The sequence below is a fragment of the Garra rufa genome, chromosome 8 (genome assembly GCF_049309525.1).
Source record: "Garra rufa chromosome 8, GarRuf1.0, whole genome shotgun sequence".
Taxonomy (NCBI): Eukaryota; Metazoa; Chordata; class Actinopteri; order Cypriniformes; family Cyprinidae; genus Garra; species Garra rufa.
In genome coordinates, this window is record NC_133368.1 from 44,316,610 (window position 1) to 44,330,687 (window position 14,078).

Consider the following 14,078-nt stretch of genomic DNA (forward strand, 5'->3'; position numbering starts at 1 on the left):
GATTGATTAGAAGAGTAAATAACTATTTTGATTTACATCAAGTTATAACCAAAAAAAAAAAAAAAAAATCAACATATTGTTCTTATGGTTCGTTTTATAGTAGTTTTGGGGCAGTTTTCACAGACTGAGAAGTCAGGCAAGATCTTCAAACCATCTTAGGCTGGTTTAAGATGTTTTATTCAGTGGGAGCTCCTTAATTATAAAGTGAGGATCACATTAAAGGTTCTGGACATAAATAGCTCACTTTAACACACATCAAATCTTTATGCAACTCTAGTTTTGGTGCCAAAGGATCACTTATTAGCTAAGCATGGGATCTTTGACTTGCCTGAGTGACTCCTTATAGAAACTCACTGACCTTAAGTAACGCATTTAAAACCGTGTTCTGCATTATTTGACTCTGGTCGACTCAGCCTATTGAAAACTTAAACTTGTGGTCAATCTTGAAAATCAGAGACAGCTGTGGGTTGTTATTAATGCAATTTTTTGCTAAGCTTCATACTGTGGCTTCACAACTCTACAAACCACAGTCAAGTTGTCATTATTGAATTTGCCTGGTGCTGTAATACATATTAAGGACAAATTACAAAGTTAACTTGTTCCAATTAATTAAAGCACTTCATTTGTTAAAAGAAGTGGTTGACCATACAGTATGTTTTTCTTTATGTCTGTTAGGGGCTGGTAGCTGTGATTTGGAACATAGTAGTTGGTTTCTAACAGGTGTAAGCTGGTCATTAACAGGTGAAAGCTAGTTATTAGGTGGCTGATCATCAGTTTGACTTCCTTAAACTGGTATGAAAATGATATTCACTTTGCTGACACAATATTTCTCAAAATTGAGTACAAAAACCAAAACTGTCTGTCAGGGTCAGAAATTTTTCCATTTGCAATCCAGGGGCATTTTTTACATTTGTGAGTGAAATTTTTATAATCACCTTATTATAATCCCTATACTATTTATGATGATATTTAGGGTGTTATTTATGATGAGGGAATTCGCTCAGGAGTTTTCAGCACTGACTAAGCACCTCTGATTGGCGCTTTTTCAGCGCTGACTAAATGTAATGCATTCCTAAGCTCAAAAGAACCACGTTTGATTGGTTATAAGACTCAGCACTGCACAAAAGAGCGTGTAAAAGCTATCTAAAATAATTTAAACATTTAATTTTAATTGCTACAGTTGTAATACATTGTTTTACATTTGTCTTAAACTTATTTTTGTTCATTTTGGTGGTGTTTTTGCTATAAGTCGTCGTTAATTTCCAACCCTGCTGTCTATTGACAAGGCAATCATTAGATTTTGAAAATGATTCTAGGCTGAATCACCATTTCTATTAAATTGGAAACTTAAATTTGTTGCCTTAAATAACCAAAAGGTACAGACTGTAGTGCATTACTGATGAAGAGTATGGTAAGTTGGTTTTGATATTGTTAAAGCATAATGATGAAAATTTTTACAGTGGATTTTTTATTTTATTTTTTTTCAACATTTTATTATTTTATTTTTTTTGCAGTGCGTTGTTTTTTATTTAATAAATTGAAAAAATAAAAAGGATTGGAGTAGATTTAGCAAGATAATAGTCCTACTATTTCAGTCTTTCAGTACTTATTAAGTCAATGTGGCAATTACTCGCCATTTCTTTGTAATTCTTTGTAAAGAAAAAAAAACTAGAAATTTTTGAGTAAAAATAGTTTCTGAGTAAATCCTACACAATTTTTTTTTCAGCGTGATCATATAATATATGTGACCCTGGACCACAAAACCAGTAGCCAACAATACATTGTATGGGTAATAATAAAGTAAAGATCATGTTCCATGAAGATATTTTGTAAGTTTCCTACCATAAATGTATTAAAACCTAAGTTTTGATAATATGTAGTAATATGCACTCTTAAAAATAAAGGTGCTTTAAAAGGTTATTCAAGCGATGCCATAGAAGAGCCATTTTTGATTCCACAAAGAACCATTCAGTCAAGGATTCTTTAAAGAACCATTTCTTTCTCACCTTTTTATAATCCGAAGAACCTTCTTTCACCACCAAGAACTTTTTGTGAAAAGGAAAGGTTCTTCAAATGTTTAAGGTTCTTTATGGAACCATTTAGACAAAAAAGGTTCTCCTATGGCATCGTGAAGAACTTTAATTTTTAAGAGTGTGCATTGCTAAGAACTTTAGGTGATTTTTCTCAATATTTTGATTTTTCTGCACCCTCAGATTCCAGATTTTAAAATAGTTGTATCTCGGCCAAATATTGTCCGGGGTTACATATAATGTAAGGTGTGTGTGTGTGTATACATACATACATACATATATATATATATATATATATATATATATATATATATAAATAGTTGTATCTCGGCCAAATATTGTCCAGGGTTACATATAATGTAAGGTGTGTGTTTGTGTGTGTGTGTGTGTGTGTGTGTGTGTGTATATATATATATATATATATATATATATATATATATATATATATATATATATCTTTCTGTTGCACACACACACTGCTGTTCAAAATTTTGGGATCAGTACGATTTTTTATGTTTTTTAAAGAAGCCTTTTCTTCTCATCAAGGCAGAATTTATTTGATTTTAAAATACAGAAAAAAACTGTAATATTGTGAAATATAGCAATTTAAAATAGTGGTTTTCTATTTTAATACACTTTAAAATAGAATTTATTCTATTGAAAAGCTGAATTTTCAGCATCATTACTCCAGTCTTCAGTGTCACACGATCCTTCAGAAATCATTCTAATATGCTGATTTATTATCAATGTTGGAAACAGCTGTGATGCGTAATATTTTTTTGGAAACTGACTTTTTATAGAATTCTTTAATGAATAAAGTGTTAAAAACAGCATTTATTAGAAATAGAAACCTTTTGTAACAATATACACTACTGTTCAAAGTTTGGGGTCAGTCAATTTTTCTTTCTGTCTTTGTCTGAAAGAAATGAATAGTACTTTTATTCAACAAAGATGTGTTTAATTGATAAAAAGTGATAGTAAAGACTTATATACTTATATTTTAAATAAATGCTGCTCTTTTTATCATTTTATTCATCAAAAAATCCTGGAAAAAGTATCACAGATTTCCAACAAAATATTAAGCAGCACAACTGTTTCCAACATTGATAACAAATCAGCATATTAGAATGATTTCTGAAGGATCATGTGACACTGAAGACTGGAGTAATGATGCTGAACATTCAACTTTGTATCACAGGAACAAATTACATTTTAAAATGTATTCACATAGAAAACAGTCGTTTTAAATTGAAATAATATTTCACAGTATGATTTTTTCTGTATTTTTGATCAAATAAATGCAGCCTTGATGAGCATGAGAAACGTCTTTAAAAACCATTAAAAATCTTACTGATCCCAAACTTTTAAATGTGTCTATTCCAAAATTTCTATTCTAGCCCACTTTTTAAAGGGGTCATCGGATGCCCATTTTCCACAAATTCATATGATTCTTTAGGGTCTTAATGAAAAGTCTCTAATATACTTTGATTAAAAATTCTCAATAGTAGTGTAAAAAACCCCTTTTACCTTGTCAAAATCAGCTCTGCAAAATATCAGCTCATTTTACGCATGGGCCCTTTAAATGCAAATGAGCTCTGCTCACCCCGCCCCTCTCTGCTGAGGGATTAGGAGCTGTAATATTTATTTTAGCCGCATTTATCCGCATTTAGCTGTGTTTATCGGCGAAACTTGCCAACAAGCACATTATTAAGAAAGGCCATTTGCAAAAACGCATAAAAAAAACCTTATAACTCACTTCTGCTGTGGCTGAAGCTGCATCACGAATGATTCACACGAACATAGAGGCATATGTAGATCGGGATCGGCGCTTTCCTTTTAAAAACAAAAGTGACGTTGTCCTCTGCCTCTTCAACGGCTCAGATGACAGGAGTAAATGACTACTGCTATGTTCATGATTACATCCAACAACAGAACACCTCAATCGCACAATTAGAGTCTTCCTCTGCACCTGAGTCACACAATTGGCGATCGTATTCGGACTGTTTCAGCTTGGTGAAGGCAGGTCTAAGATAAGACGCTCATGTCAATCAACTGTGTTTTGTCACAATGACAAGAAGCTGAGAATGACCTGATTTTAAAAAGGGGATATTACTTTTAAAGATTATAAAAAATACCACTGGGTGGATTTTTTATCATTGTAGGCGGGTGATGCCAACACACATTAATGTGCAAACAACATGTAAAAGTTAGTTTAGCATCCAATGACCCCTTTAAAAGTGTACAAACAACTTGGTCAAAAAGTCTCTTAATCATTTTCTCAATCTGCCATTATTTCTGTTGCAAAATCAGGGAACATGCAAAGCAGCAACAGGTGTCTCAGTAAATTTGTACATTTATAATAATAATAATAATAATAATAATAATTCATAATCAATAACACTTATTGTTTTAGTTATTATTATTATTAATGACAGCAGTTACACCAGTGATTTGTAAATATTTCACATAGGCACTGTGACTATTGCACCATCCCCACATTACGCAGGCTAGTCAATGAGCTCAACAGGTTCCTGGGAGCCAGTTAAGGATTTGCTCCTGTGGGTCGAGCCGAGGGGGGAGCGTCATGTGCACGCCCTTTTTCATCAGCCCGGGACAAGTGAGTAAGAGCCACTTCACTGCATCTCAGTCCCAAGAGCTCCATCTGGCCGGCTTCATGAGGGGCTGGACACACCAGCCGGGACCGTGCGTCACAATGCACCTACAACTTCTCCTCATTATAACTTTATGCGTGCTTCATTGCGATTGTCAAGGTACGTTGCGACTATTGTTATTGAACTGTTTTGCATCATATTTGCTTTAGATACGGTGCCCTTGTAGTGCGCATTATGGACTTTCTAACAATAGACATAACGGGCAAGTTGCTTAGCAATGCGTAATATCACAATTATCCTGGTTTAACAGACCTAACGTTGCAAAACTCAGTAAAAGTGCTATTAGAGTCTCAGTTTGTTGAAAAGTAAACAACCGCTTGTTTATTCGTGGGAATAACGGTGCGAGTGTTATTTATAAGGGATTTTTGCTCAAAATAAATTAGATCGTCAAAAAACACCTATGTGTTTTAAAAAAAATACTTACAGGTAAAAATACAAAAACATTGTCGCTATGGCGCACAAAGCCTCCCTCAGACAGATTTGAGGTTCTCCGAGAACTTTTGCATGGGCTTTGGCGTTGCTAGGTAACAGAGACGAGCATGTGACTTGAAGACAATCTCTAGCAGACCCCAAGCTGCTGCTACAAAGCAAATTCAACACGTTTCTAAGCTCTAAAAGACTTAACCAGTCTGCCGTGGAGAGGAGGGAGAGTTGGAGACGCGCGTTTTGCTGCGTCGCAGTCGGTTAGTCAGTTGACAGCAACAGGTTGCTCTGGTGCGAATGTGTGGTTGCATGGTTAGAGCTTCTCGAAATGTAATCTGCTTTCTTTTTGCCCAACCCTTAGTATGTAAGCTTCTTATGTGAATCAAGCAACTAATTACTCCGCAGCTGCCGTTTAAAGACTACCATTGCTGCACATGAAACACTCAGGTTGTCTTTTTTGAGATTGCATCATTGCAGATTGACTTTGTTTAGTTGCAAACTTTGTTTATAGGGAAATTTAGAATTTGTATAGTTGCATTCAAAATAATAAGCATTGTGACCTTGAGGCATTAAAATCACATCTTCACGTCTTTACTGCTATGTTTGCATCACGTTTGTGGCTGTTGCCTTGATTGATCTCCTCAGAAATGTGAGCCAGGAACGAGTTCCTGTAATCCAGCTTTATTCAGCATGTGTTTTCGGAGGAAATGACCAAAAGGGTCTTGATGGAGGGAGGGGGGACAGGTTACTTTCTCTAATCCGCTGAGCTTCACTTCCTGTTGGTTCCTCAGGTTTAGTTTCAGACCTAAAGGGTCAAAGGTTTTTGAAGGTAGTTACTTGTTACCTTAGCATGATGCATTTGAATTTAAACTAGAAAAAACAGGAGTTGGCATTATCTAAACAGTTTTGACCTCATTTCGTGATGTTTATTAACCAACTTGTGAAACCGTCCTGTGTAAATTAATATTTACAACCATGCATGTTACTCATTGCATGTGAATGTGATGATGCTGCTGATTCGTAACTTGTTTTCTCATTTTTTTACTATCATTAGTCACGTATTAGCCATCTTTGGATTGTAATGATTAAAAGGACACTTTCGCTTGGTGTCACTTTCAACAGCGGCCTTTTTTTTATTATGTGCGGACAATACCGTGAAGATCAGCGAACAATGATATCTCATTCAGTAGGCGCAATTAGATGTGGATCAGTGAAGGGCCTCATGATCTGTAACAGGATTTCCATGCACGAAATTAAGAGAGGAAATCAGTTTATCTGAACCGGGCTGTCAGCAAGCTTTAATGTGCATAGCTTAAACACTTTGCGTTGAACTCCATTAAGACTGTTAACATCTATAGAAGCCAGTTTACACCTCAGATGGGGTTACATATTTGGATGATGCACTGAAAAAGCAAAGTGTGGAATGTTGGACATTTCATGTACTCAGTTGTTGTTGATGTAATTAATAATGTAGCAGAGGATGGGCTATCAGACTGCAGTTATGAGTGACGAAATAGCCTACACTACACTGTTACATAGTACATAGTGCATAAGTACATAGTGTATATGTGCATGTGCTTTATATTGCGTTATTTGGGAGGCAACTTAGGTCTTAAAGTCAGAATTGTGAGATATAAACTCGCAATTCTGAGGAAAAAGACAAAATTGTAAGATTTAAAGTCGTAATTCTAATGAAAAAGTCAGAATTGTAAAATATAAACTTGCAATTCTGAGGAAAAAGACAGAATTGTGAAATATAAACTTGCAGTTCTGAAGAATAAAAGTCAGAATTAGATATAAAAAGATATAAAGTTATAATTATGTTTAAAAAAGTTGTAATGGTGAGAAATAAACTTGTAATTCTGAGGAAAAAGACAGAATTGTAAGTTATAAATGTGTAATTCTGAGAAAAAAGTCCAAATTGTGAGAAATAAACTCGCAATTATGAGGAAAAGGTCAGAATTGTGAGATATAAACTCGCAATTCTGAGGAAAAAGTGATAATTGTGAAATATAAACTCATAAATCTGAGGAAAAAGTGATAATTGTGAGATATAAACTCATAAATCTGAGGAAAAAGTGATAATTGTGAAATATAAACTCATAAATCTGAGGAAAAAGTGATAATTGTGAGATATAAACTCACAATTCTGAGGAAAAAGTGATAATTGTGAAATATAAACTCATAAATCTGAAGAAAAAGTCATTATTGTGAAATATAAACTCATAAATATGAGGAAAAAGTGATAATTGTGAGATATAACCTCGCAATTCTAAGGAAAAAGTCATTCGGAGAAAAAAGTGAGAATTTTGAGATATAAACTTCTAGTTCTAAAGAAAAAAGTGAGAATTTTGAGATATAAACTCATAATTCTGAGAAAAAAAGTAATAATTGTAAAATATAAGCTCGTAATTCTGAAAAAAAAAAGTGAGAATTGGAAGGTATTTACTCGCAATTCTGAGAAAAAAGTCAGAATTGTGAGATACAAACAATTCTGAGAAAAAAAGTCTGAATTGTGAGATACAAACAATTATAAGAAAAAAGTCAGAATGGTGAAATAAAATCTTGTAATTCTGAGAAAAAAGTCAGAATTGTGAAATAAAATCTTGTAATTCTGAGAAAAAAGTCAGAATTGTGAGAAATACTTTTAATTCTGAGAAAAAAGTCAGAATTGTGAGATATAATCTCAAAATTTTTAAAATAAAGGCAGAATCTTAAGAAATAAACTTGCAGTTCTGAGAAAAAAAATCAGAATTTAAAAAAATTAGGCTTACAGTTCTGATGAAAAAGTCAGAATTGTGAGATATAAACTCACAATTCTGACTTTTTTCTCAGAAATTCTGAGTTTACATCTTGTGAGATATAATCTCAAAATTTTTAAAATAAAGGCAGAATCTTAAGAAATAAACTTGCAGTTCTGAGAAAAAAAATCAGAATTTTAAAAAATTAGGCTTACAGTTCTGATGAAAAAGTCAGAATTGTGAGATATAAACTCACAATTCTGACTTTTTTCTCAGAAATTCTGAGTTTACATCTTGTGAGATATAATCTCAAAATTTTTAAAATAAAGGCAGAATCTTAAGAAATAAACTTGCAGTTCTGAGAAAAAAAATCAGAATTTTAAAAAATTAGGCTTACAGTTCTGATGAAAAAGTCAGAATTGTGAGATATAAACTCACAATTCTGACTTTTTTCTCAGAAATTCTGAGTTTACATCTTGCAATTCTGTTTTTTTTTTTCTGCCATGGAAAATAAAAAAAGGCATATATCTCACAATTCTAACTTTGTACCTCGCAATTCTGAGTTTTACTTCTCACAACTGCGACAAAAAATTTAGAAGGAAGATAAAAAGACGTAATTACCTTACATTTTTTATCCTGTGGTGAAAACAAGCTTTCATAAACATCTCATTCAGTGCCTCCACAGAGAAATTGTCATTGTTTATTGTTCTTGAAAGAACTGCACGTCCGCTTGACGCGTATTTGCTGTTCATTCCTGCGTGTTGGTTATTAATCAAATGTGTGAACGAGCTAAACAAACAGTAATGACGTCTGCATTTTGAGCATCTAGAAAATACCGAAATCCCATTTTTCCTGTTCTGCACGTGCTCTTTAAACCTCACACATGCTTCTGGGCCTTTCCGGTGAAGGTTCTTGAGCAACAGGGCTGCTGTATTAGAAACGGGAACAGAAGTTAACACAGTTGGCACTAATAAAGACTTCTGATCCCCTCAGTGTAAACAGCACCTTCACTGGCCGCATAAGTCTCTGCCGCAATGCCATCTGAAAGCTGAGAAGCCTGTGAGATGAAGGTGTTCACGTTTGGCCACATTGGGTTGGAAATCATTGTATCTTTTTAAAGTGACCAGAAATTAACAACCTGTGGTCATTTACTCACCCTCATCATTTTATTTCTTATGTGCATTACAAAAGATTAAAGATTAAAATGTCTCAGTGTTTTTTATAGTCAGTAAAATGAAAGTCAATGGGGTTTAGTATTGTTATGGACCCCATTGACTTTTCAAAATTTGTGTTTTTAAAAATATGATGTTGAGTAAATTATGGTATATTTAATTTTTTTTCCTTTAATGGATTAAAAATTCCAGGTAACACTGGGTAGAGTTAAACTAAATGCAGTACTAGTATCATTGATATACTGGTATAGTTTGATATAGTTATAATATGTTGAGTTTGATTTAATTGTAATATTTTATGTTTTCATTTTAATTTCAGTACACTTTAAGGCACTTTAAAGTGGCACCTTTTTAATATTTTAGTTTAGTTTAACCAAACAAAAATGTGAATGTCAATAAATGAGTGATAAAAAAATAAATAAATGTTAATAAAAAATAATTAGAAATTAAACAATGAATGAATAAAACAAAAAAGATTTTTTAATTAAATTTTTATTAATGTATTAATTTATTTTAAGTAATTAATTGTTTATATCTGTATAGTTTATATAGTTTTTATTACAGATTTTTTTTATTTTTAGTTAAAATGTACATCAAAATCATATTACAAAATGATTTTGTCCATGAATTATAAAAATTTAAGTTTGAATTCTTTACTTTCACGTCAAGTACTTCAGTACTTTATTGTAGTAATTTAAACCAAATGAAAATTAGAATGTAAATAAATGAGTAATAAAAAATTGATAAAGGAAAAAACATAATTAATAATAATAATAATAATAATAATCGTAATTATAATTAGAAATAAAAAATATTGGATACAAATAAAAAAAGATTTTTATTTTATTTCTATTAACGTTTATTTCAAGTAATGAATTTTTATATTTTTAATAATAACAATAATTTATAATTATTTTTTATTTTTACTACACAAGTAATAAATCTGTATAGTTTTTATTAGTACATTAACTTAAATTAATTAAATGAAAAGTAAGGAATAGGAAATGATTGCATTTATTTTTGTCTTTGTATTATTTTTTAAAACATGTTTATATAGTTTTGTTTTAGTTTTTAGTTGTTTTTTTTATTTACTTCAAATTAAACTAATCGAAAATGAGAAAAGTTGCCTTGGCACTGCCTTTTTAATATTTTATTTTAATTTAGTTAATGTTTTTTTTTTTTTTAATTAACAATAATATCCCTGGCTAATTTTATTTTATTTTAATATGTTGTTTTCTTTTTCATTTTTAGTGCAAGTTTTAGTAATTTTGTTGTATGTTTTTGTCTTACTATTTTTTAAAAGCATGTTTATGTCATTATGATATTATTGTCATTATTGTCATTGGCACTAATTTAGAAGCATTTTAGCAGCATTTATTAATCTAAGTTATACTTTCTACATACACGAATGCATTTTAAACAAGAATTAGCAATGCATAATATATTTATACATTTAAATTAGATGAATAAACAATGTAAAAACAATTATTACATCAATTTTTTTTTAAATATGTCTGTTCTATATGCTTTCATTATTTTTGTTAAGAAAAAATGAATAAAAAGTAAATAAAAATGTGTACAATTTAAAAAATGAGTAAAAATGTCAGAAATTAATAATTAAAATAAAACTGAGAAAAAAACATATTTAAAAATATATATATATTTATATATAATATTTTGTTCCCGTTTAATTCAAGTATAATTTTTTAAGTCTGCATAGTTTTTATTAATTTTTATTTATGTTTTACTTTTATTTCAGTACTTCAACGTAAGCTTAATAATTGTAATAAAAAGTGGAATATAAATTAATTAATTAAAAACATTAAAAATGAATAAAAATAAATAAAATAGAAAATAAGTAAAAATATTTTTATATAGTATTTTATTTTAGTTAACATTTATTTTAAATTTAAAATTTTTCTTAAACATGTCTATTCTATATGATTTTATTGTTTTTGTTAAGAAAAATGAGAAATAAAAATGAATAAAAAATAAATAAAAATGTCTGAGGCCAAATGCTTGCGTTTATACCAGCTGCCCTGCGGCTTGCTGAAGCATCCTATAATTAGCTGTTCACTTTTCACTTTTTTTTAGAATTAGAATTCACTAAAGTTAGGCGAATCCCCCACCTCGTACCTCCCCACCCACCAACAATTCGAATTTCCGTAGGCGGGATATATTTGAATAATATTCTAACAAGCTTTGTGACATCATAGCATCCGGTAAACAAACGCTGTAGTCCAAAGGAGCCGTTCGTTGTAGTTCTTAAAAAGGGATTGTTTTAAAAACTAAATATCTCCCTTCGGAGTGGACTTTGAGATTTGTAACTTTTAATTTTTATTTCTGTTTTAGTTTTTTTCAGTACTTCAACTTAAGCTTAATAAATGTAATTAAAAAGAGGAATAAATGGAAGGGTATAAAAATATTAAAAATTAATAAAAAATAATAAATAAAATAGAAAATAAGTAAAAATATTTAAAAATATATTTTTTATATAGTATTTTATTTTAGTTAACATTTATTTTTATTTTTATTAAATATGTCTATTCTATATGTTTTTATTATTTTTGTTAAGACAAATAAGAAATAAAAATGTATAAAAAATAAATAAAAATGTCCGCGGCCACTTTAGTCAATGCTTGCGTTTATACTAGCCGCCCTGCGGCTCACTGAAGCATCCCTTTGCTAAATTTAGGCTACTTCTCCCAACTCGTACCTCCCCACCCACAAACGAATTGAATTTCCGTAGGCGGGATTTATTTGAATAGTATTCTAATGAAATCGTATGGTATTTGATTTTAGTTAACATTTATTTCAAGTAGCAATTTTTTATGTTTGTATATAGTTTTTATTTCAGTTTTATTTTTAGTTATTTTAGTAATTTTAGTACTTAAATTTAAACGAAACGAAAATTAGAATGTAAATAAGTGAGGAATAAAAAATTAATAAAATGAATAAAAAATAATTTGAAATAAAAATGAATGAATATAATAAATATTTTTGAATTCTATTAATGTTTATTTCAAGTAATCAGTTTTTTATATCTATATAATATAATTATATAATTATAGTCTATTATATTTCTATTTTATATATATATATATATATATATATATATATATATATATATATATATATATATTATTCACCCTAAATTAATTAGAATAAAAACAAAAATGTGTTTTTTTGTGGTTTTGGTTTTAGTTAATGATTACAGCCCTGGTGAAAATTAGGCATAAAATGTACTAACATTCCTAACCTCGTACCTCCCCACCCACAAACGAATTGAATTTCTGTAGGCGGGATTTATTTGAATAATATTCTAATGAGCTTTGTGACATAATAGCATCCGGAAAACAAATACTGTAGTCCAAAGGAACTGTTTGTTGTAGTTGTAAAAACGAAATATCTCCCGTTGGAGTGGACTTTGAGATTTATAACTTGGTAGATGTTTTTATGCCCAAATATACAGTGTGTGGTGCACACACTGGCTAAAATTCAAAAAGTGAAAAAGCATAATAGGACCCCTTTAATAGGCTTCCCGACTCAATGTTTGCCTCCTTTCCACTCGCGGCCAATGCCAAGATGACCTTCGCGTACCAGTGGGTCTTTTCTCAGCGACTCGGTTTGGGCCGTGCGAGCCAAAGTCAGTTGTAAAGCAATTGACTGCATTCTGCGTCGTCCATTTCCATATGAAACGGGCTGCGGCGCTCGGCTGTGCGGTATGGCCGGCCAGCTCTGGCGCTGGGCTCTGCCAGCCATTCCTGCGCCTGCATTCATTTGGGCCGCCCCCCAAAACAAGGCGGCATTGATGAAAGAAGCGGCACCTCTCCCATGGCCCCCGCTCGACTGGAAAGAGATGTTTTGGGGGGCTTGCTAGTGGCTGGCAAGTGCCTTTAGTTTTTTTTTTTTTTTTTAAAGGGAAAGAGGGGTGGCAGAATGGAGGAGGATGGGCCTCTTTTGGGCTTTCTTTCTCGCAGGAAGCTCTACTGTATTCCCCCATTCTGTTATCCGTCTCCATCGGGCCTTTTGGCGTGCTGACACTTTCAGTTATGGGGCCATTGTGCCATTGTGGTCTCACAGTGGGGTCTAAGCCTTTGGGAGGCTTCATTCTAATGAAAATTCCTCCACCGCACTCTCTTTGTGGGCCGACGTTGGCGCGTCCTTGTTTTTCCCCTCAGATAGTTTCGGGGATTCTTGCCTGCTGAGGGTTTAAGTTGGCTAATTAGAAAAGACATGCCCAGAGAGGAGACGGGGACGGAGGGGGGCAAAAAAGGAAACAGCGGACGGGACAAAACGGACTGAGCAAAGACATTAATGAAGGAAGGAAAAACAAGCTCGGACCCCGTCGACGGGAGGACGGCGGCATTTGCATAATACAAGGCCGCTCTCCTCACAATGGGCCGCCGGGACAATCGCATAACTGTTGTCATTCGTGCCATCTTAGTTAAGACGTCCAAATAAAACCCTTTTAAAGACACCCCAGGAAATGACGGGGCTAAATGCTGAGTTTTGCTGAGTGCAGGAACAGGATAGGCCCGCCGCTGTTCACTTCACCTGACGCTTTTCCCAGTTGCTGATACCGTCAGGAAACACTGGCTTTATTTTAAAGGCTCTCAGCGGATAGCTTTCAGCTCTTGGCTAAGGTTGATAGGTTGTATAGCTGATTCATACTGTTAAAGTGAGAGGAGTGAAAATCAGTGTTATCTGATATAGCCTTTAGTCATATTTTAAATGCTCTTTATTTATTTTTTTGTTTTTAGTCCAAGGTTTAGTACTTTTCTTGTGGCGTCATCATCATTTTTATTTTTTCTTAAATATGTCTGTTCTATATGTTTTTACTATTTTTGTTAAGAAAAATGAGGAATAAAAATGAATAAAAAATAAATAATAATGTATAAAATGTAAAAACATAATAAAAATTAAAAAATGAATCAATAAATAAAAAATATATTTTAAAAATATATGTATTTTTTTATAATATTTTATTCCAGTTAACATTTAATTCAGGTACCATTTTTTATGTCTGCATTGTTTTTA

General features: G+C 32.0%; 1 protein-coding gene across 1 annotated transcript in view; it reads left to right on the forward strand.

The window, feature by feature from the left end:
- The first annotated feature begins 4,614 nt into the window (after positions 1–4,614).
- lrp2a (low density lipoprotein receptor-related protein 2a) overlaps positions 4,615–14,078 on the forward strand; it is a 147,922-nt gene continuing 138,458 nt past the window's right edge. The window contains exon 1 of the mRNA XM_073845133.1: positions 4,615–4,801. Within this exon, the coding sequence (XP_073701234.1) occupies positions 4,615–4,801 (187 nt within the window). The remainder of the gene's footprint in view (positions 4,802–14,078) is intronic.